The 24336-nt window shown below is 39.0% G+C and overlaps 6 protein-coding genes and 1 pseudogene across 7 annotated transcripts; 2 read left to right on the forward strand and 5 right to left on the reverse strand. All coding sequences in view use genetic code 12, as the record gives it.

Moving 5' to 3' along the window:
• Positions 1-2182: 2182 nt before the first annotated feature.
• Positions 2183-4705, reverse strand: FAV1 (Fav1p; the record flags this gene model as incomplete). The annotated part of the gene is made up of 1 exon (XM_051818037.1): positions 2183-4705. The coding sequence occupies one exon, from the start codon at positions 4703-4705 to the stop codon at positions 2183-2185; it is 2523 nt and encodes an 840-aa protein (XP_051673734.1).
• A 1019-nt stretch (positions 4706-5724) lies between these two features.
• VPS11 (tethering complex subunit) lies at positions 5725-10658 on the reverse strand (the record flags this gene model as incomplete). The annotated part of the gene is made up of 2 exons (XM_051818038.1): positions 5725-8678; positions 9008-10658. 2 exons carry the CDS (start codon positions 10656-10658, stop codon positions 5725-5727), a joined length of 4605 nt encoding a protein of 1534 aa, XP_051673735.1.
• Positions 10659-11292: 634 nt separating this feature from the next.
• CANMA_000662 lies at positions 11293-14405 on the forward strand (annotated as a pseudogene). Its single transcript has 3 exons — positions 11293-11329; positions 11381-12170; positions 12317-14405. Coding segments are annotated over exons 1-3 (2916 nt in total).
• A 105-nt stretch (positions 14406-14510) lies between these two features.
• On the reverse strand, positions 14511-16607 carry CANMA_000663 (nucleotide diphosphatase/phosphodiesterase; the record flags this gene model as incomplete). Its single annotated transcript, XM_051818039.1, has 1 exon — positions 14511-16607. The coding sequence occupies one exon, from the start codon at positions 16605-16607 to the stop codon at positions 14511-14513; it is 2097 nt and encodes a 698-aa protein (XP_051673736.1).
• A 1105-nt stretch (positions 16608-17712) lies between these two features.
• On the forward strand, positions 17713-19083 carry ALG1 (chitobiosyldiphosphodolichol beta-1,4 mannosyltransferase; the record flags this gene model as incomplete). Its single annotated transcript, XM_051818040.1, has 1 exon — positions 17713-19083. The coding sequence occupies one exon, from the start codon at positions 17713-17715 to the stop codon at positions 19081-19083; it is 1371 nt and encodes a 456-aa protein (XP_051673737.1).
• Positions 19084-19101: 18 nt separating this feature from the next.
• Positions 19102-20295, reverse strand: HOS1 (histone deacetylase; the record flags this gene model as incomplete). The annotated part of the gene is made up of 1 exon (XM_051818041.1): positions 19102-20295. The coding sequence occupies one exon, from the start codon at positions 20293-20295 to the stop codon at positions 19102-19104; it is 1194 nt and encodes a 397-aa protein (XP_051673738.1).
• Positions 20296-20361: 66 nt separating this feature from the next.
• On the reverse strand, positions 20362-23898 carry CANMA_000666 (deoxycytidyl transferase; the record flags this gene model as incomplete). Its single annotated transcript, XM_051818042.1, has 1 exon — positions 20362-23898. The coding sequence occupies one exon, from the start codon at positions 23896-23898 to the stop codon at positions 20362-20364; it is 3537 nt and encodes a 1178-aa protein (XP_051673739.1).
• Positions 23899-24336: the final 438 nt, after the last annotated feature.

A 24336-nucleotide genomic window follows, 5' to 3' on the forward strand; every position in this document is an offset into this window, starting at 1 on the left:
CAAATAAAACTATTTTGCCCTAAAACAATTTTTCTTAAACGCGTCAGAGGGAGAATCAGAAAGGGTTTCGCCTTGTTTTATTAGGTCCTACGCTTGTTGCGATTTAACCGCCCGTTTTTCTGTCTCACTCTTTTATGTGGTTTAAGTATTTATTTTAGTTTTAGGCTCACAGATCCTGTCTAAAAGGGGTGGAATGCAAAATACTTAAAAACTTTATTCGCGTGTTTTTGTCATCGTCGTCTATTTATAAATCTTCCATTGTTCATTCAATTGTGTGTTTCTGGAAAACAATCCGGACCAGACCACGAACAATGCAAGTCTACTCGTGTTTTTCTTTCTTATTGTGACACAGTTTGGATACGCGTTATTTTTTTGTCTTTTCCTTTTTTTTTTGCATTCAAGGGGCAAGAGATTCTTTTGGAACACAACAAATCCAGCTTCTAGATCTTTTTTTCTTTTGCTGAATAACTGTTTCAGTAACTGTGCCACTCTTATAAAGCTTATAGGTCAAGTGACTTTGCCTTATTGGAGCAGGCTAGTTTCAGATGAAACTGTTTTGATGCATTCATTCAAATGGGTTAGAGGACGCGTGACAGTCTTAAGGTGAACTCCCCCCTTCCCTCTTCCGCCTTCCAAAACTGGCTTAAGAGATTATAAACTCTATGCAATTTTTTTTTTGGACCAAACTTATCGTACGAGACCTCGTTCCAACCTCGCCCTTTGCATCGGCTTAGTTTGCAGCATTTTAGACCAAAAATATGCGCGTCTATTTTTGTATGCAAAAGGAAGATGAGAAGGAGTCCAAAACGCGACAAACCACTAGAGTAAAGGCATTGACATAAGACTAACGTCTTTGACTGTTTACACCTGCTTTGCCAACCCTTTGCTTGCCAACTTTTTTTTACAACCATCACCAACCGAGGGTGTGTGTATTTTATCTCCTTCTTGTCGTGTTGTACCTTCAACTCTCCTTTGCCAACGCGTGAATTACATTGATTTGATTGCGCATATGGCTCAAAAAACAACGCTTCTTTCAGGCTCCTCATTCATTAGGTTCGAAAATTTTGACGTTTTCTTTGTCACTTTGACGGAGGGAATAATAAACCCCATTTTGGAGAAATTTCCACATCTCAAAGTTGAAAAAAAAAAACTCGACCCAACTTTCGGTGTCAAAGCACCGCCACAATGCAATTTATCTCTTTTCGTAAGACAAAGGTAGTAGTCTTTGTATATTACTCGCATGATGTGAATGTGTATTGGTATGAATCAGTTTCTCAATTTGCCTTAATCCGTACAAATTGTTTGTCATTTTTGTGAGCGATTCTGGCGCACAATCAATTAACTCAATTTGGTTAAATTAATAAGAACCGTTTTCTCTGCTATTTTTAGACGATTTGGAAAAAAGGCAGAACCAACCAGCAGAAAGAGCTGCGGTTCTAGAAACTTATTTTTAACCTTTGGCAAGTTCAGACGCGTTTGATGGATAGGCGTGTATTTTCCAGAACCCGTTTATGCCAGGGAAAGAAGGGAGTCAAAATTACGAGTCAAACTCGACACGCAACGTCACAAGAGTAGTAAGATTAACGAGTTTTCGAAACACAGGTCCATCAGAAAGTACACTACTACATATTAATGAAAAAGAAAAGGCGCATTTGTAGAAACGATACCAAACTATTACACTTCCACTTCTATTCTGTCAAAAAGTCTTCCAGAAAACAAAAAAGCAAAAATAAACAAACACACATAAAATATATAAATCAGAAATTTGGGTATATACTGGGTCTGTCATGCAGTTGAGTACTCAGACTGGTGCACAGCGAATCTTGTCATCATATAAATATAAATATATGGTGTGTTATTATTGCATTTTTTGAAATCAGAATTGGAATTAGTTTTAACACTCTTCTTGACTCTCTCTCTTTGGACACTGATCCTAAAATGTCAAGTTTCATGAATATATGAATAGTGTTTACTCTATACACCCATGACACTGTTCCATAAAAGTCAGGATCTTTGTATATAGAAAGAAGAAAAAAAAAGTGGTAAAGAATTGTAGAAAAGTTTTTTCTGTTTGCAAAAGTTGAGACCTTTTATACTGAGAAGAGAATGAGAATAAGAGAGATGAGCATTGAAGTGGTAGCGAATTATAAAAATACACTAAAGATGGCTAAAACTATCAAAGCTACACAACTAAATTCTTCAACTTGGTCAATTGTTCATAGTACTCAACAATATCATCGCCCTTCTTCATTCCAGGACAACTCTGCATGCGTTCACACAACTGCTGGTATTCAGCAATTGATTGAGCACCAATTATACCTTCAAGCCAATCACAATACAACTTGTTATACTGGCGCACAATCAACTCCATAAACTGGTGGATATACAGCAGGTCATTTACATTGCGATAAAGTTGTAAACACTCGTCGATGGGCATAATCAATTTAGCATTTATATGACGAACAATTGTATGTTGAGTGAAGCTTATTTGATGAAGAAGCTTTTCATAGAATGATTGACAAATGGACTTGATAAAGGGGTCTTTGTTGTGATTGCTGTTATGCGAGCTTTCATTTTCGAGGAATTTCTGCCATAACTGGCAGTATTTCAATTGTATTTCGAAAAACTCAATCAATTGTGGGCCTAGTGCTGTTAGTTTCTTGCGCAACTGGAGAAGGCAATTGATGTAGTTCTGCACTTGTGGGTTCTGCACTTGAGGCTTTTGCACTTTGTCAACCTCCTGCTTTGTCTTATGTTGTACTGGGCTTTCCGGCTCAGATGGTAATGGTCGGTTTTTGAGCATTATCAAAATATCCTTTTTACTTGGCGAACGCGTCGTTAGTTTCAGATCACTGGGCAGCTCATCTTCATCCGTAATATCTAGTAAATCTTTGTTCTCTCGTAAGGACTGGTTCCTTCTTGGCGGTGGAGTCGTTGGATATACTTCTTGTTGTTGCTTTGGTGTTGTAGTTCTTGTGGCCCCTATAGCCTGCGATTTCGATCTGGATAAATGTTGTTTTGATTGTGGGCTCTTTGCTGTTTTTGTATTCTGCGATTGCGACGGTGATCGGGATAAGTGCTGTTTTGGTTGACTCTCTGCCAGCGGAACAAAGAAATCAGCAAGGGCATTCAACTTGTTAGGTTTAGTTTTCTCACTCGAGTCTGAAGTGGACACACTTCGTTTCACCATTGATGACAAAGACCGTTTAATCGAGGTTGCTCTAGACACTGTCTGTTTTGCTTCATTTTCATGGCTTTTCTTCAACCTATCTCTAGCACCTACTTCCTTCTTGGCGGTTAATTTAGCGTCTATTTTGTAATTTGAATGTAACCCATTTACGATGTTGGTGTCAACAGCTGTGCTCAATGGTCGGTTATTAAAGTCAACAAATTGCAACAGGTACGCATTTCCTCCATTCTCGTGCATCAAGTAGTGTTGTGGGTAATATTCAGGGACCCTGGCTTTCAAGATTTCATCCGTCTTGTACAAATCGGTCCATCTGGTTATAGGATGCTTCGTCTTCATATTGTCAACAATTGTAAATTTAGAAGTTACTGAATTCAACTTGACTAAACATATTTCCAAGTCCTGGAAATTCCTCTTTACTCCATTATTAATTCCCATCTTGATATTGTGATTGTTCAACTTTACCAACTGATCCTTGATGGATTTAATGAATGTGGGCAATTTGTGCCATACTTCCATGGGAATCGCCAATTGATCACGAAAGTAGATCTCCTGCTCAATAACAAAGCTCAACCTCAAGTAATAGCTCAATAAGCTAAACTTAAACAAATTGTTGAAAATACCCAGGCTATTAATCAAATCCCCCAAGTTTATTGCCTCTATTGAACAGTTGTACACAAATTGAAATACATTGCAATTAATCAACTCATCCTCAGTAACCTCACTTTGATTAATTATTCCTGACTGTTTACTCAACTGCTTCAATACTGTTGTAATCAAATCTTTGAATCCGTCTTTGATCCTTCGAAGATTTAACAACACCAAACTTTTTTCCAGCGTAGCGTTCCATTCCAATTTACTAGTCTCCATGAATGTTTCCAACTGTTTATACTTGCCAATCGTATAGGTGAGAAACTCAATTATTTGTTGCTGATACTGGAATTTAGCATCGTTTGTCGGTTCATGGTGGTTGAAAAAGTCAGTCCGCATGGGAGAGTTTACTTTTTTATAACTCGTCTCGTGGTGATGTTGGTGGTGCTGGTTGTCGCTTTTTGGTAGTTCAGGTAGTTTGATGTTGGGCTTAGGTGTCGAAGAAATCTGTCCCGCATGCTGTTGTCTTCCGTGTATAGATTGTGGAAACTTCAGGGGTGTTAATGACAACTTTTCCGGTTTCCGTTTCAGCAGCAGGCTGTGATCCCTCAACGATACCAGTCTTTGAACATTTCTAAAGTTGGGGTTCGAGGTGGGTAAGGATATTTGCGGATGCAAATTATCGCCGCGAGTGTTGTGCTTGTATGATTTGGATCTAGTGGGTTTGTTCTCTGTGTGTGCCTGCCTCTTTGTTGTTGTTGCTGTTGCAAATGTTGCAAATGTTGTTTCTGGTTCAGCAAATCTCAACCAGGCTGGACAATGGGGATCATACTCAGCTTTCGTTCTGTTCTGCGTAGCTGTGCCTGTAGTTTTGGCTCCTATCAACTCTCTTTGCAGTAAATGTTGATTGTATACAAAATCAGTCATATGGCTTTTCGTTGGGGTAATATCGTGGCTTCAGAGGCTTTATGTTAGATAGAAAAGATATACTCGCTACGAAAGAAAGGCTTTTTCTCCGTTTTTTTCTTAAAAGGGACGGTAAAATATATTTATACTTTTTTTGGGGATAGCATTGCCATTTGTTTAAAGAGAAATGTGAGATTTATGTATGTAGATTCCATTTCTTCATATTTGTTTCAAACTTCTGATTGAGTTTTTGTTTGTTTACATTTTTGTGTTTCTGTAAAAATAAAAAACAAAAAAAATCTTCTTCTTAAACTGTCAAAACCACAATAAGAGACAGGAAGACGTACTGTATCAAACTGGTTTTTAAGGGGGGAATTCAGTTTAGTTTAACAATACGAAGAAGAAACGTATAATTGAATCTAGGCCTCTTCTTAGTTCTTTAGTTTGAATCTACGAACATCAACAACAACAATACCCATATCCATACAGTCACTCATACACCAGTACCAACACAGAACGCACCTTTTTCTTCTTTACCCACCCCTTTGTAGTCAGCTGATGATGAAACCCATGACGCAATACTAACTAAAAATATAATCAACACGTTACTCGTGCTTTAGAGAAAGAAAAAAAAGTAGGCATGTATCATTCCAATCACGTCCTTGACGCGCATTCCAGGCAACTAAAACCAGGTTGTCAATAGAGAGCGTCACTTTCACCTTAACATTTTGTAAAACATTTACAGTCTTGTTCATTGCGGTATATTTGTATCAAGTGAAAATGTAAGTAAAACACACAAGAAAAATAAAATTCTTAATAACTATTGGCACACGACACCGAGTGTTTCTAGAACAGCCCATGGGCCCATGTTATTTTTAGAACAATATTTACGACGATTGTCTTCAAGATGCCTTCACTTTCGTACTCACTAGATACTTCGGAAAACACCCCTTACATGTTTCCTAGCTTCTGCTGGGTAATCTCTACAACGTACTTTTGACTTTTTTTGTTTCTTTTTCCGTTCTTTTATTTTTATCGCTTCACTCATCAAAGCTAACCGACTCATCTTCCATCACTCCTTTGCCTATATACTCAGAGATAAATTTAAATGTATCAGTGCTTTCATGCAATGATTGCACAAAAAAATCCACATTCTCCTTCATCTTAAATTGATTTTGCTTGACGTCATTCACGTCACTCATATCTTGGGCACATATAGGGCACCGTGGTCCATGAGTGTCACTAACATCATCAAGGAAATGATTATTTCCATTACTAATAGGATTAGCAACAAGACTTGACGACAAGCATTTCTGATGGAAAGAATGTTTGCACTTGAAATGAATCATGGGAAAGTCTAACTTCATGTGACATGCCGAACACTTATTATTCTGCATGACAAAAGGGTGTGTTAGTTCGGATAATTTGTAGGAATTCTTGGTTGAGTCATGCTCGTACATCTCAATGAGCTTCTCGTTGTTGGTGATTTCTTGTTCTTGAGTTGTGAAATACTCAAGTAAATACTCCTTGACAATGCCAAATGTTACAAATTCATTGTCGCTCGATCCACCACCATTGAGCAAGTCAATCAATTCGAGGGGGTCCAATAATTTGAACTTCCTAATCTGCTGTAATATTGCCTGTATGTCATCATGATTGACTTTTTCATAAATCTCACGCTTGGATACAATAAATTCAAGCATCATTTTGTAAAATTGGGGCTTTGTCTGTCCGTACTTTTGCAACACATTAAAACACCCTTCAACGTCCTCCTCTATTTTATACGTCATGAATATACCTTCTTCATCTCCATTGTCCTCTCTTGCTTTGATTTCGCCCGGCTTGAATTTATACAAATGGCTCAATAACAACAACGAGTCGTCGTCTAATAAATTTCCATACTGGTCGATGATGGATTGCGCCTTATCTAACCAATCTGCTTCGCCAGTTTTACTACTCAACGAAAGGTACATTTCAAGCAATGTGATCAACACCTCCTTTTTATCCATGAGGTTTCCTTGGTATCTGTCAAATGCCTCAATACATGCCTCGAGGAATATAACAAACTCATGCGGGTGATTGGTAAAGCTAGAATAGATCAAGTTCGGTTTGGGGGGTAAGTATGTCGGCTCTTTGTTTAAAGGGGATTGTTGCTGTGCTTCTTCTGTAGCACCGTTGTCTTGATCATCATTGCCACGAAGAGTCAAGTAGTTTAAAAACGCCTTGTAGTTGGTCAATTCAATCGCACCTTCTCCTGCATTTTCATCTTCTTCTAACTTGCCATCAGGTGCAGTAGTAGAAGGAGCTTGCCGAGACTCGACTGGTTGATATTTCCCAGTAAACACATTAATCAAAAGCTCGGTCGTTTCAATGGGACTAGAATCTAACAACTTTTTCGACTGGTCAATCAATATCAAGAGCAAGTCATCAATTTTCAACGACTTCATATAATTCAAGGCCAATTTTGGTTTGTTCAAGTCATACAACTGGATATCAACAATCAAATTGGGTTGATTTAGCTTGTATAGTAGCCTCAATACCTGCTTGTAAAATCCACATTCTTTGAACAAGTTTATGATAAGGGGAAAGTTTAGCTCCTGCAATTTCTCATTAGACAAATCCAACTCATCAATAAAGGAATCGATCTTTTCGAGATTCTTCAATTTGCATAAACAACACAATAGTAAAGTGATGTGGTCCACGGTGGCAATGTACATTGCATGCAACCTTTCCAAGAACCTCACCATATTAGCCGTATTTATTGCCTCTTTGAATTTCGTAATCACATTCATGATATAATCATCTCTATCCTCTTCGCTGTCCAGTTTGCCAATTTCCACCTGTCCATTCTTGAATAATTCAAGACAGCTAATATAGACATCCATTGAATCATCATACTTTTGTTCGTCAAATAAATAATCTGCGTGCAATCTTTGTATCCTCAACAATGTTTCAGATGGAAGTTTCAGCTGCTTGGCTAAACTGAAGGCCACTGAGAAGAGTTCTCTTTGCAAAATTAGTTCAATTTGCTGGTTAACCGGCTTTTCGTAGATTCTGTACAATACTCCGTCATTTGATAAAAGGTAAATCTCATTATTCATTTTGAAGGCAAATTTGATCACACTTTGAGGGATCAATAAATTGAGTGAAATGTGGTTATTCCTAGTGTCAAGTATAATCACCCTTGATTGAAACCGCAGCAGGTTTTCATTATCTGTTGAGCTTACCATCAATATAAACTGATGCATCCTGGAGATTCTCGACTTGGGGACGTCAAAATTGATTGTCTTTAATTTCGTTGTAGGATCATAGTATCTTATGGAATCGGGGAGCCCCACAATCAACTCCAGTTTACTTCCAATCTCAGTACATTCCAAGTCAGCACCAGTCTTTTGCGATAGCACCCGCAAAGGTTTGCCATGGTTGCGACCCGTGGTGGACACCGTCAACACTTTCGAAGTTGTAGTGACATATAGTATTTGTTCCGGTTCATTGAATTGGATCCCAGTTATAGGATCATTGGCAACACTCTCATATATGACTCGCTGCTTTGAACCTCTATCACGTAACAAGTCACCCCTTATGAGCAAGACTTTTCCATTGGTGTACCCCACCGCCAAGCACGTTAAATCATAATTGAATTTAAAACAACTTATGGGGAACGAGTTTTCACTTTGCGCCCCATTGCCTCGACTGTTTTCAGTAACGGCAACTTGCGTTTGAAACTTGAACTTGTATTCCGAAGCTTCCAATTTCTCCATGTTTAATATCCTCGTCAAGTCCCAAAGTTTGATAATCAGGGGGAACCCTTGCTTTTCAGCCAAAGTTACAACCAAATTGCTCGAGTTAAATACAGGCTCTATAAAAGTTATCCTGTAGTCGATGTCATAAGCTTGGAATGAGCCCTCGCAGGCCATGTTCCTTGGATTAATTATCTTGAGTATCGAGTTGTTGACGGCGATAACCAAATATGCTTTGGTGGCGTTAATAGCGCCTAGTGTCGGATCAGAATACAATGCCTCATGTGATTGATAGTAGGGGTCCCGTATAGGGATAAAGTCAAATAACTGAAACTGTCTCCATGTTGATAGTAGAGACATGTCTTAGTAATCTGTAGTTGGTATTAGAGTATTTCGAGTTTGAAATTTGGAGAGCACAAAAATATTTGAAGTGTTTTCCATTCAATTTTTTACAAAAATAGTACAACTAGTAGCAGAAGAATCACACAAGCTGGTAGAAGAAACGTGTCTCTGTCCACTGAGGAAAGAGAGTTTAGCACGAATTGATTTTTTGGTAGAATTACTCCTGTGAATGAATAGGCACCACGAGGCACAACATGAGAGCCGTTAATCACAGCCAGCGAAGTGATTTTTGCGATGATAATAGCACAAAGGTTTTCACTATGTGCTGAGCTGTTCAATTTCAGGGTATTTTCAAGATGATAATTATAGAAGCTTGAGGTTTCATTAGCTATTGAAATCTCGTTAGTAAAAATTGTGGAGTCATATGCTGTCTTCACACTAATTCGCCTACTCCCACCAATTTTTGGAAATGATGTAGGATGCAATATGATAGTGGTTCCCCTAATTGGGAGTATACTGAATAATTTTGTCGCTATCAGAGTCTTTGGCGTCGTTGTTGCAAACGTCTTGTACGTCGTCGTTGCATCTACTGGTGGTATAGTTGTGATCCTTTTTAGCAGCTTTCTACCTAAAACGAAATGTCCATCCTCATATTCTATTAATTCACCAGGGTCAAGCTCTTGTTGCACTTTGGAGGTTGACTTTGATCCACTGTCAGTGCACAGAAGCACTTTATACTGTGGTGTTGTTCCTACCATGGAATAGTCGGTGGTATTCATGCCGTCACCCTCACTTTTATTCAAAGTATGGGTAAAAGAATAAGTTGCTTCAGGGGTAGTAGTAGGTGATGTTTCTGGAACGTTGTGTATTAAGCTTTTGCGAGTAGCAGATACGCTAAACACTTTATCATATTCAGCTTCAACTTCAGTTCCCTCGTTATCGTTAAATCTCAACGTTAATATGCTTGAATAAATCACATCTGACTGCATTGGGTAGAATGAATCAACAGCGGAACTTGGATGCAACACCGTACTAATGTCTGCTGGGAAATTGGCAGCGTTCTTCAACGTCATGGTTCCTATGTTTTTACTATGGGTTTCAAGTTGAGTGTTGCTTTGTAAAGTGTCGACACCATCGTCAATATTACCCGATAATGTGACCAACTGAGTGATGGTGAGAAACTTGGTAATCACAACTGGAGTGGCAAGCAGCAGCGTGACGATTTTAATCAAGGGTGATACAATACGACTAGTGGCATTAGCTGGGTCTCTTTCATCGGTTGAGTAATCAAAGTCTTCGTCCAAATCGTCTGTGTCTTCGGTCCACTCGAAATCGGACACCTCCATTGCCTCAGTAAGATTCACTCCTCCGTTATTCACAAAGTAGCTATCACCCCAGTTTAAGTCAACCTTTGATTTATCTTCTTTTTCAAGGGGCTTGTGTTGAGGTGCTTTCTTACTCTTGATCTTGTTTTTCCACACTTCGAGGAGGTTTTTGGCATTCGTCTTGATTCCTCCGAAAACTTTGTCTGTTTTTCGAGTTTTGAAAACCTTGTCCCTTTTCGTGATAAAGCTATTCACCTTTGAAAAGTCAGGTGCTGTTGAATAACAACTTGTGGCCGAATGATGCGACAAGTTTTTGCTCAAATATTCTTTTCCAGCTCCTTCTAAATTACAGTTATTCTCCATGAAATCTGAGGCACCTGCAACATGATCTGATTCCGCTTTATCACTATTACACCCATTGCCAAATTCAGCGTATTGCAAGTCCAGGGGAATGATACGGAAGTCGTTGGTTACACCAGTACCTGTTTCGATTGAAAGATTGTGTATTTCATATGTGTGAGTTGCATTTATATAGGCATGAGCTGACATGAGTAAGAAAGATGTCATATAATGCATCGTGATATTGGTGGTGATGGTGCTTAGATTGATTTTTCCTATGTAAAGTGCAATCAGAGTTTTGGAATAGCAAAGTGTAGCTTATAATTGGGTTGTATGTCAAGAGGGGGTACTGTTGCTAATATGCTTTAGCACGTGTAACCCAGTGAAGAATTAGTAGATTTGGTGTAATTATTGAAATGAATTGTAGTTGTTGTATTATTTCGTTGATATGTTGCAAATTGAATAACAAAATTCTCAGATCCAAAAAATTAAATTGTAAAACTCTAGCCACTTCCCCTATTGTTTTTATCCCCAGGGTGAAAGCTTGTAACAGCTCTGTCTAGACGAAATGATACCACTGGAAAGGATATGCTTTTACGCGTAGAATAGACAGATAATGCAAGCAAATAAAAAAAATAAAGGTCTGCTCCCTACCAGAGTCGAACTAGTGACCTTTGCATTACAAGTGCAACGCTCTACCAACTGAGCTAAAAGAGCAACTTTCACTCAAAAAACGTTTAAATAGCTTTAAAAGTGTATTTAAAGAATTCCTTTATGGTAGCGATTGTACACTTTTTCAAGCTTGCTTTCAATGAAAAATTTCTACTCAAAGCATTAATCTTAGATAACTAAAGTTAATAACATGTCGAGAACATCTGTCAATCGAGTAGTGAATGCAAGTATGTGGTCTGGAATACCATTTAGGAACTCTTAACTAACAACAGCACTAGTTCAAAAGTTTTATCCTACAGCATTAGCTGACAAGTCTTGGGACAACACTGGCTTACTATTAGACTCCAGTGTAGACGACAAAGCACAGCTGACATCTCCAATCAAGGTATTGCTCACAATTGATCTTACTCAATCGGTAGCTGATGAAGCCGTACTGAAAGGAGCCAAGTTTATAATGGCATACCACCCTTTTATTTTCCGGGGACTAAAATCGATCACTCCTCAAGATCCACAGCAAAAGTCATTGTTAAAAATGGTAAAGAATGACATTAGTGTATACTCACCTCACACGGCTGTTGATAGTGCAAAAGGTGGAGTGAACGACTTCTTAGTTGGCGCAATTACTGGCAACACAAATATCGAAAGTTCAAACCCTATAGAACCTGATTCATCAAACCCAGAATGTGGAATGGGAAGGCTTGTTAAGCTTAGCCTGCCATTTTCTCTAAAAGAACTCGTTTCAAGAGTGAAAGACCAGTTAGGTCTTGATCATGTGCAAGTTGCAGAGTCGAAAAATGGGCCCGATCATGAAATAAGGTCGATCGCTATTTGCGCTGGTTCTGGTGGTGGGGTGTTTAAAGGCTTACAAGCTGACTTGTACTTCACTGGGGAACTATCGCACCATGAAGCTTTATATTTTAAGGAAAATGGTTCATCAGTGATTTGTTGCAACCATTCTAATACGGAGCGTCCGTTTTTGAAGTTTATTAAAGAACAATTGCAAAAAGAATTAAACTCAGATGACGAAGTCATTGTTAGTGAGACTGATAAAGATCCATTCCAGACATGGTGAGGCCGTATAGCAATTGCTGGAGCTGTATAGATCCTCCAAATCATATAAAGCCGCACTTGTACAGAAAATACACAAAGAAGAAATAAAAACCATCTCTGAATTTCTAATCTCTGGGCCACCTTAGATACACTAGATACATTAGATACACTAGATACATTAGATACACTTCACACTTTGTTCATCACATCCCAAAAGTCTATGATCAATTGAGGTGTTGCAAAATGGTTGATCAGCAACCAACTGCAAAGCCTTTGCTTCTTTCCCCAGCAAATGGGTCTCAAGAAACACCAGTGAGTTTACACCAAGCAAGAGGCGCAATACCATCGCATAATTTAAAGTCAACCATTGTTCCGTGTTCTGGAACTTCGTTCGTATTTTTGTATGGGGGTTTTGATGAAAATGATGCATTAGATAGTAATGTCTATTTGTTGAATACTGACACGATGGAATGGGAGATTGACAACAAAGTGGATGGATTATACAGAGAGGGACATCTGGCTGTTTACCTCAACAACGGTAATGTCTTGATATTTGGTGGATTGCCTTTTGATGATGAGGTATCACTTTCCGGTAATCAAGGTGGTGTGACTTCAAGTGGAGAGATACGAAAGGATAGTTTGATGATGATTTACAACGTCTTCGACAAGAAGTGGATCGGTCCGCCTGATTTTGCATTGACAGATGCGCCAAGTCCAAGATCTAGACACGCTTGTTGTTTGACCCCCGATGGCACAAAACTCTTTATAAGTGGGGGATTGGTGAAATCCTCTGTGTTGAGTGACCTATATTGTTACGACCTAATTTCCGGATCCTGGACTGGACCTTTTGAATTTGTGTCTAGATTTGATCATACTATTATTTACCATGATGAACGTATCTATTGTTTTGGTGGGTTGGATAGAGACATGAATCATGTCAAGACCATTACCTTTTTTTCATTTACAACCCAATCTACCTGTGAGGTTTCTATTTCAAGCTTGGCAGCAACAAACTTTTCGTCATTAAGCTACGATTTGTACATTTTGGAAAGTATGAAGAATTCAGAAACAGCTTTGTTTGTAAGCCTTCCTACATGGAACTCAGATGGTGGGATCAATATTGCTAGCTTGGGTTTGTCAAACTTTGAAACACGAATCTTGTTTGAGAATTTGAACTTGCTGAAATTTATGAACGTGAGTGAACGTTATGCCAGGTACCTTTGGTCCTGCGCATTTATAAACCACAAAGGAACACTCTATTTATTGGGTAATAAGAAGAGGCAATTCACTCGCTTGTTGGGTGATAATTTAACACCTCGTTGGTTGCAAAATGAAGATGAAGTTGAAAACGAAAATGAAAATGAAACTGTTGGCGGCACCGACTGGATTGAGGAAGAGCAGGATTCAGTGGAACAGGGTGGAAAATTGACGCATGTATTGGAAGTTGATTTAGGACTGTTTGGCGTTGCAAGTCATCGCAGCAATAACTTGATGTACGATTTGGAAAAACTCTTTGAATCACACTTGTTTGCTGACTTTGAGATTACCTGCTTGGCGAATGAAAGTGACAAGCACAATTTTGAAAGTCAAGCTTCGTACGAAACCAAGTCGTTACCAGTTCATAAGTCTATATTGAGTGCAAGATGGCCACATTTCTACCGCATGGTGTCAGCAGGGATGAACGAGAGTCTCGAGAATAAGGTTTTTATCCCGGAACCGTTTGACAGAGTTCAAGCGATGGTTTACTATTTATATGTTGGTAGGCTTGAGCAAAACGACAAATTGAGAATATGTGATTATTCCGCATTGGTGGTTTTGGCCAACATGTACGAATTGACTGAATTCAGGGGTTTAGTTTTGCTGAGGCTAGTATCGTTGTTTCAACTGTTTGAGGCCTGGTTCAATGATAGTGAAGAATCAGTTTCGAATTTACTACTGATATGGAAGGATCTTTCTATTTCAAATGAGCAAATCTTGTTGTCGAAAGTCATTGCTCTCATTAAGCAGAAATGGAGCGTCATTACAAGATCTAAATCATTTATGCTACTCAGCAAAGATGACATTGTAAAGCTATGCCAAGCTTCAACAGATGACATCATCTCCCAGCTGGTCGTTAAAAGTCCAAGTCGAACTTCGTTGCGTTCAGTCGAGACTGCTTCTCCTGGCACGCCAGGGAGAAGAACAAACTCTCCTTTTGTGATTGATTCTCCTGTTGCACAGAATAGTCTCCAGCACATGGGATCAATATTCTAGAGAAGTTGTAAGGATAAACGTTTTATAAAATGGTATTCATTGTTGCTAAGTAAATGTAAATTAAATATCTAATGAATGTAGAGTTCTTCACTGTGTCACCCGCATCTAGTTGAAGTTATCGTCAATAAAACTATGCAAGGCATCACCAATTGCCTCCACGCCATCCTCAATATCATCAATTATATCACCAAACAATTGACCAAGCCCTTCTTGGTGTGTGGTAGTGGTGGTTGCAATGGCTTTTGTTGGCCTAGTATTGCTCGTGTCGCTAGTTGTAGTAGTTGTCAAAAAGTCGCTCGGCTTGGGCAACGATTGTGTCTCTATCTGAGTTATTGTTGATTGTTCAGACACTAGAGAAGCTTTTGTACTTGGATTTGGCTGTTCATCAACTGGTTTGACTTTATTGCCGACCCTCCACAACTGATCATAAGTCGCGTTATTGCGAACAATATGTTCCACTTCAAACGGCAAATTGGGGAATGTCAGATCATCCTTCCAGTTCTTTGGCAACACCTCAGAGGCAATTTTATTGGCCAATGTACCATTGTTCGCTGCTGGTTGCAACTCCAACGAGGCGCAGATGAGATTGTAAAAATTCACGTTTGTGAATGGTTTGACCTTGTTTGATTTAAATTTCTCCTTAAAGAATGGGCCTGAGCCTAAAAACAAAGCTCTCATTAATAGATGTGTATTGTCGTAGCCGTGAACGCCCTTTGGCTTGTACTCTCCTCCATTTTCGTCCATTTGTTTATGAGTTGTGACTGAATACCCGACATCTGGTACTATCCAAAGAGGGGCTAATCTGTAATTGAACTTGTGGTCATTGACGGGGCCACCGAACTGAAACCTCTGTGGTATTTCGTCTCTCTTGTATATATGGTAATGTTTAGTCAAGTCTTGGTCGAGCTTTTCGAATCGGGACTTAATTTCACGTAATGCTTCTTCGACATCCACATTTGGTATTAACCCAATCAATGGAAAACCATCCACATGGTCAATCTTTTTCAAATCGATCAAGTCGTCAAGATACAACACTCTCTTGCTGGATGTGGGAGCCATTCCATGATCGCTCACAAAGACTAAATTGACGATATGATCAAGGTTCCTCTTGTGAAGCTCACTCTTCATCAATTGTACAAAATCATCGACATAAGTCAAACTCTTTGATAATTCTTCCCCTGATATACCATATTTGTGGCCGTATTCATCAACTGTAGGTACGTAAGTCAAAATCAACTCTGGCCTCGTGTCTATCTCTCGGTCCAACCAGCCCATCACCCTCTCCACTTTGGATGTCAACAACTCAGACCCGTTGAATCGGTCAGAATCAAATTCAGGACCAACTCCAGGGACTTCAGATCCGGGCCACATGTGCACCGCCGCTTTTACTCCCTGCTGCACAGCAGTCTTCCAAATTGGCTCACCGCCTTGCCAAAAGTCTGGGTCTAAACTACCATTTTGTGGATCTGTACTTACAAACTGTTTGTTCAATTTTGTATCAAAAAAAGTATTGCCCACGATACCATGCTCAGATGGATATAACCCTGTGACCAACGTCCAGTGGTTAGGGAAAGTCACCGATGGAAAACTGGGGGTCATGTATGGTGCGCCATAGTCATTGATAAACATGTTGTGGAGCGTTGGTGTGTCATGTGGGTTGATATAATGAGGATGGAACCCGTCTAATGAAACCACAATAGTCGTCTTATGGAAGTCGTGGGTTGAATTGGAGAAGAGCTTGTGCAGTGGCTTTGTTGATTGACTGCTAAACTTTAAGTTGTTGTTCTTTGCAAAGTAAAGCACGAACATTAAGATTGCAACTACTGTAAGTACGCCACCACCAAATATGGTCCTGTTCTTGACTTTCTTCTCAAGTAGTCTTAGCCTATACTCCTTCAAATCAATTGGTGGTTCTTCCAAGTCCTCCTCATCTCCCAATGGCGAATCAATACCAGCATCGTAACGCAGCACCATTTCGTAGTCATTGTTTGCTCTTGAGTCGTTTCTCAAAAGCGACTTTAGCTTGCCAATAAGGCTCGAACCGGATGTGTTGTTGTCGTCGTCATTTGCGAGAGGGTCAAATAATACGTTTGATGAGTTGTTGCGGTCCTGACGCTCGGCAAATATTATATCGTCTTCGGGATCGTCCATGTCAGTGACAGGGACATCGACTGCATGGGAGGTGTTGTAGCGTATCGACATTGTTTGGAGCACGTACGTGAATAACTCAAGTGTGGTGTGGTTTATCTCTCTCTCCCTTTCTTTAGTTTAGGACACTTTTTTTTTGTGCTACAAATTCAAGTACTTATAAAGGGAGGAACTTACCAAAAAGAATAAAAGCAAAATTCATATAACCGGAAAGCTCTATGTAGTAACCACCAAGGTTACATATAGTCACTCTTTAGCTACAAGCTACATTTAGTGAAGAAAAAGAATACTTTATAAGCAATCTATCCTGCTATGATCGAACCTAATCAAGACAACTAACGTATGGCAAATTCTTCCATTCTGTGTCGGATTTGAATACTGAAATACAGTTTACCACTGCTTCTGACATTACTTCTAGTTATCGTGTTGAAAGGATTTTCAAACCTTGAATTTTTTTCTTACGTGCTGCAATTGTTTCTTGGATTTGGGTGCAAAAATTTCAAAATAAAATTGATTTTCATGTTGTATACTCAACATGATTCTACATCTCAATATGTCGGGACTTTAAAGAAACAAATTATTCAAAAATCTTCTATCAAGTTTTTCCATCTCTAATTTAATGAAGTATTCATAAATTACAGTTTCTTACTTGTTTTATGGAAAACACCCTCTTAAATTGTCCAAAAAATAGAGTCACAAGTTCTAAGTCAATATTGAGGTTTATATAGAAGTCTATAACAATAATAATGAAGATTACTGAGACAAAGGGAGGCTTACTCTACGTGGCAATCTACCAAACTACTTCAAGATATCATATGGTTATCACGCGACTTTCACCTGAAAGTCATGTGAAATTAGTACTTTATATACTTTTAAAGAAAATAATTTTCAACAATTTGAGTTAATAACTCAGTTGTCAGGCAACTTGTCCGAGTGGTTAAGGAGAAAGACTTGAATAGTTTCAAGGTATCTTTTGGGCTCTGCCCGCGTAGGTTCGAGTCCTGCAGTTGTCGATATTTTTTTTCATTTTGCTAGTTGCTCACTAACACAAAGACGTTATCCTTTTGAATATCAAAAATGGGCGCCATAATTTTTTTTTTATGTTTTTGTTTTCACTTTTGCTTTTTGGAAACATAATTAGTCTACTGTCCTCCCCCTCATGGTTGAGATTATCAAATACAAAGGATTCGATCATATTTGGCAATACTCTGGACCATGGTTGTATTACTTACTAGCGGCTTACATCAGTCTCCCCATATTGGCATATAAGTTATTGCCATACTTTTTCCATAGTAGGAGGGCATCAACTCGAAAGAGTGTTTTAATATTAGTATTGGGAGATTTGGGCCACTCGCCGAGGATGTGTTATCATGCATTATCATTTAGCAAGATCGGGTACGATGTCAGTCTTTGTGGATACATTGAAACACGACCACCAGAAGAAGTTGTCGATGATTTGAATATCGACATTGTACCCATTGGCGTTGTTCATAATGTTCACAGCTTACCATTTGTAATATTTGCAATTCAAAAAATTTTCACGCAATTGAAGCAATTGGTCAAGATACTTTGGGACAAAGGAGCTGGAATTGATGTGGTGATGATACAGAATCCGCCAAGTATACCCATTTTGCTCATCGTTTTACTATTCAAACTATTCATTCATAGACAATGGAAGGTTGTTATTGATTGGCATAATTTAAACTACACGATATTGAATCTTAGGTTTCAAAACATTAACCATCCATTGGTGAGATTGATGAAGTTTTACGAAAGCTTTTTAGGAAGATTTGCCGATTTAAACATTACGGTAACGAAGCAAATGAAAAAGTTTTTAATCAACGATTTTGGCTTTGACAAGTCGAAGGTGACTACATTTTATGACCGACCAGGAATGCAATTCAAGCCAGCAGAAAATAAACAACCCAGAAAGGAGCACGAAATTTTCCAGGATGTCAAGAATATTGAACAATATAGGATACTAATTAGCTCCACATCATTTACCCCTGATGAGGACTTTGATGTTTTGCTCGATGCATTGGAACTATACGACAAACTGGACAAATCGACTACACCACCTATCTTGCTCATTGTTACGGGAAAAGGTCCCTTGAAGGAAAAATTTGTTCAACGCGTGATTGAACTCGATTATTCACCAAAAGTTATTGTGAAAACAGCATGGTTAACCTCTGAGGATTATCCCATAATCTTGGCACAAGCTGATTTGGGGATATCTTTGCACACATCTTCGAGTGGGATTGATCTCCCCATGAAGATTGTTGACTTTTTTGGCTGTGGGGTGCCGGTGATATCGCTAAGTTTTCCCGCAATAAATGAGTTAGTTAAAGAAGGTAACAATGGACTCATAGCGGAGGATTCTACAGCTGAAAATATAGACAAACTATTGGAAAAAGTATTTACCGATGAAACTTTACTATCACGGTTGAAGGAAGGTGCCTTGCTAGAAAGTAAGTCCAGATGGGACGAAAACTGGATGTCTGTTCTAAGGTCCAGATTCGTAAATGAGTAGTCAAAACAAAAAATACTGTTATAGAGACAATAAATGTGCTTGCAAGCTGAGCAAATTTTCCAAAGTATTCTCATTCTTCATTTTCCCTGGCTGTAGGTTGGAATCGGTCCAGAATCTATAACCATCGTGCTCGTAGTTGTCGAGTAGCCTATGGTCAGGAATTTCGTCAAAGTCAGCAGCTTTGTAACCCAATAAAGTGCCAGTTACATAGGTCCAACACTTGGCAACTTCGGTGTGGTTATAACCACCCCCACCTAGCACAATGACTGGTATGTCTACATACTCAATCAATAAATGTACTACATCCGCATACCCTTCAATTGTCATATTCCATTCATTATTTGGATCTGAAGAAAGTCCATCACATCCTAATTGAACCACTAAATATTGTGGCTGATGTTTATCAATCAACTGGAATACAATGTTTTGGAGAATCCATTGCATAACTTCATTGGTCAACCCTCGTCTTGTAGGTACATTATACATACCTGACACTGAATCTTCTAATTTTCCTGACCCAGCAGGGAAAAATCCTACATCATGTCGATGCACTGAACACGTTGTAACCTTTTTTGAAAATTTAAATGCTTCAGCTACTCCATCACCATTATGTAAATCCAAGTCAAGATAAAAGACTCCTCCCAGACACATTTTGCGGATGGTGGATATTCCAAGAACGACATCGTTTATGTAACAGAATCCTGAACATCGTGAGCGATGACAGTGATGTCGCCCGCCATACCAATTTATGCCAATGATTTGACCAGGAATACCTCCTTCTTTGCAGGAGTTGACAACTCGTTTTGCAAGTTGAATTGTAGAAGCGGCAATTAGATTCACGTAGTAACGCATAAAGGGAAACGGATAACAATCAAATGATAAACCAAATTTTTCATCATCACCAACAGTCTCCTCTTCTGTATCATTGCAACCTTCAAACTCTTCACTCACGGCCATTCTAACCTTTTCATAACTGTCCAATTGCTTATCAACGTCATCTCTAGGTTGTTGTAATTGGTTTATGAAATCTTTGTCATGGTACTGCCCCATTGATGCGTCTTGGATAGGGATGATGGGTAGGACTTCGCATAACTCATCTAGCTTATAAGCATTTAGCAATCCTTGGACTAGTGACTGGCGCTGCTTATTAGACGGTAATTCATCGGCTAGTGTAGTTAATAGATCAGAATGAGTGAGGATGATATGGTTCATGTTCAATCAAATGATGAAAAGTTCTACAGCGCGTTTATTATTATTATTTTTGTGCAAATAATGTTTTTACCACTCTAAAACTATCTTATTCTTTTTACAAAACTTCCCTATTATCGGTACCAAAATAGTGTCAATTTGCTTATACCAATCATCGACGCCTACCATGAGAAATAAACGTTGATTGTCATCGTCACCTTCACCATTGCAATTAATAACAGTCTTGTGGTACGTTAAAATATTCAATATATCCCGAAATAACGTCACCGCCTTGCCGAAAAGACCGTCATCAAACAAAGCTTGCAAATACGTGCCAAAATATATCACATCGTCTTCATGTGGACCTCCTTGATTCAAGGAAGTGTTTACCCAATCTTTAACTTTTTGCCGCAATTCAGATGATGTCACATGCTCTTTTAAAAACTCGGGCATGCCAAACAATTTGGGTTGCTGCTGTATCCACTGAGGTGTAACTTCTTTAACCTCCACTTTTGCCTCCTCAATCTTTCGACTCACCTTATCCCGCATAGGCACTAAATCGAACTTTTTAATGTTTTGCTTATATTCCATGTCCTTAAAGATATCAGCTTTCACCGACGATGGCAACTGGTTCAATAAAGATGAGTCGTATGACTGAGACTCATCGTAAACAAACTCACGCTTTTGCTTCTTCACGGGAGATGCTTTTGGTGTGGTGGATCTCAGTCTCAGTGGTGATTTCGTCGGCGATTCAACGACACGAACGTACTTTGTAGTACCTCCCTGAGTAGGTATTAGTTGCTGTAGATACGCTTTACCTTTACTGGGACTTTTGTCCTTAGCGAGGCCTCTTCTCCTCAATTCGCTTTCTAATTCATGACGAATATCTAGCGGCAAGGACTCAAATACCTCCCAGTCTATTTGTTGGTCATTTTCAAATGGGTCCTGAAAATTGGAAGCAATGCTTTTTTCGCGACGAGGAGTAAAGGACAACTTTGTCAAACTGACCGCACTCTTTTTGGCAGAACTTCTTTTCGTTGGACTTTGTGAATGGTTTCTTTTCAAACCGCGATAAGATTCAAAGTCTTTGCTGGATCTAGTGTCTCGATCAGCAGCACTAAACGGTAATTTCATTTGTTTCGAGCTCTTGACTGACTCAGCATCTTTCAATCTGGTCATACTGACGGCAATACCTCGCAACTCCTTAATAGGTATATTAAGCATTCTATGCAATACTTTTATTTCACCGCCAATGACTCCCCAGTCGTTAGTAGCCATTCCAAGTCTTGAAGATTTATTAACAAATTCAACCTCTCCCATTCCTAAAAATTTGGCTGGCACAACACTAGCACCAGCTTTCCTCTTTGCTAGTCTTAGTGTCAAAGTAGAGCCACACACGCCCAAATTGATCATTCTTTGATACAACTCCCTTGCCAATCTCATGCAAAAGTCATCCAATTCCTCAACAGTATCGAACCTGATACCAAAGTTGACATCAACAGAAATGGATTTTCTACCCAACACAATCTCGGGGTTGGACGTGTCAACCTCTATATTGGTATGATCTATACCTCGAGCATATTGGTACAATTTATTTCCAGTCTTTTCCCCCAAGATCTGGACTAATCTCGAATTGGATAATGGTAAGATATCGTTAATCTTTGGTGACGACTTTCCAACTTCTGGTTCCAACTTATCCAAAATACCTCCTCCAAACCCAGGCAAATCCTTTACGGGCACTGGTTTCAAAAAGTCCTCAGCATCATTTAATAAAGAGAACTGCCCATCCGGCTTAGCCTTCCTTAATGCCAATTTTGCAAGCAAGACATTTGGGCCCAGCCCAACACTAACCGTACACCCTGTCAAATGGTAAACGTGTTGTCGAATCAAAGAACCAAGTTCTTTTACCACTTCTTCAACGCCTTTCTCTGACTTGTTACAGTATGAAGTTGCATCAACCAAAACCTCATCGATGGAAACAGGGTATATAGTATCGAAATAGTTGCTACTTACAAGATAGTTGTAAAATTCACTTGAGTATTTTTCATAAGCCTCGAATTCGTAGTCTAATGAAATCAAATCAGGACACAACTTCTGCGCCAGTTTCAACCACATACCATTTCTCACGCCATGCTTTCTGGCAACGTAATTACAACTGGCAACATCTGACGTGTTTCCGCCATGACCTACTGCTATTGGGTCTTTATTGATATCCAAATTGGGATGCTTTAAACACGACGCTGTCGCAAAAAAACAATCAAAGTCAATATGCATTATGATTTTGGAACCGGGAGTATCTTCTAGAAACGGATCTCTAGCATGCTTGTGAAGATTTTCCTTGATAATTTTCCTTAAAAATTTTAATCTCAAATCAGCTTTCCACATACTCAAATGATGCAATCTTGAATTAGCAAAAAATCCTGCCAAAAAATCAGGATGTCTTGCGTCTAAAACATACTTTCCTTTCACTTGATGTACACCCTTTGTGGAGCTGGAAGAAGGTGCAACCTTAAAATTTAGCATGTCGTCATCGACATTTTCTACTTGAGCATTTTGTTCTTCTATCTCCTCCTCAAACTGTTTCAGTTTCTGCAATAAATTTTCCTCCTCTGGCAACAATGTTGAATCAAAATCATCATCTTCGTCTAAACCTTCAGGCTCAGCTTCTTTATCTGCAACAGCGTCAGCCTGTACTTGTACTATGCCACTGCTAAAAGGCTCATTTTCGCCCTCTTTTACACCATCGGTCTCGGGACGTGCCAGTTCAAAGCCTAGACGCGTTTGATTGAAAGCCACATCTAAAATAAGTCGATACTGTTGCCAATCCAAAAGGCAATTTTTCTCAATGCAATCTACAATCCATTGCGCTTTCACCACTCGGCAATTTTTAAACATCACATTTTTCCTTGGGGTTAAGCGATCACAAATAATATGAGTGGCACTAGACTTGTTTGGCAAATAGCTCAAAAACTTGCCCCCATGGAGAATAACCAATCGATGAATTTCATTGACTGAAGGTTGAGTGTGTCCATTGACAAATATTGTACAGCCCAAGAAGATGGGAAGGGGCTGCAGGTTCTTGTTTTGTTGTTTCCTTCTCTCTCTATCCCACTTGACATACGCCTCATCTTGTCTCTGTTGTTTCATGCGTTTTGAATGAAAATATGTGCGATAATCTCCAAACTCGTGAAGTTTACCGATGGCACTTTCATCTTTATCACTTTCTGATGACTCTTCACTTAGACGTGCTTCACAATCAAGAGGAACAGCCGCCGCCACCGCAGGACTAGAAGCAGGCTCAATTTTGTCATCAGCACCTTTTGCCTCTTGATTTTGCTCATTGTCAACCAATTTTAAAACCTCCCCATCTAAACCATCATTAAATGGGTCAGTACTAGCAGAGCTAAGCACTGGGGCTAATCTTTTAGGCGTAGAAGCCTCTTGAAACGATGGATCATCTTCTGTTTGCGATTGTGCAAGACCATTGATGTGAGATATTAGGGTTTCATTGTTTAAAGACCTCAAGAAAATCAGATATTGACTATCATTTAATTCATCCTCCCCCTCCTCCTCCTCCTCCAACCGGTTTATCTGTTCCTCGTGTGTGTGCTGTTCTCCATCATTCATATAAATAGACTCAGTCCTATATCTTATAACCTCACTACACGTCGTGTAATTTTTCCACTGAAATTCTAGATTGAATGTAAGACTGTAAGAAGCAGTCTTTTTTTTTTGTGTACTTTTACTTGTAAACTAAAATTTCTCCTTCTCTCCTTTGTTTCTGCTGCTTCTGTTGTTTTGTTGTTTTGTTGTTTTGTTGCTTTGTTGTTGTGTCTAAAAATAAAATTAAATAGAGAGAAAGAGAGAACAAGAGAGAACGAGAGAACGAAAGAGAGAGAGAGAGAGAAGATCAACAAACTCAATAAGTCATTCATAAAAAAAAAAAAATAATAATAGTAATATACAAATCACCAACACACACATCATCATCATCAACACACACACTAACACACACACGTCTTCTTCTTCTTCTTCTACTACTTTTATCACAACACTTTAACAAAC

This window comes from Candida margitis (genome assembly GCF_024628925.1).
Source record: "Candida margitis strain CBS 14175 chromosome Unknown scaffold18, whole genome shotgun sequence".
Taxonomy (NCBI): Eukaryota; Fungi; Ascomycota; class Pichiomycetes; order Serinales; family Debaryomycetaceae; genus Lodderomyces; species Lodderomyces margitis.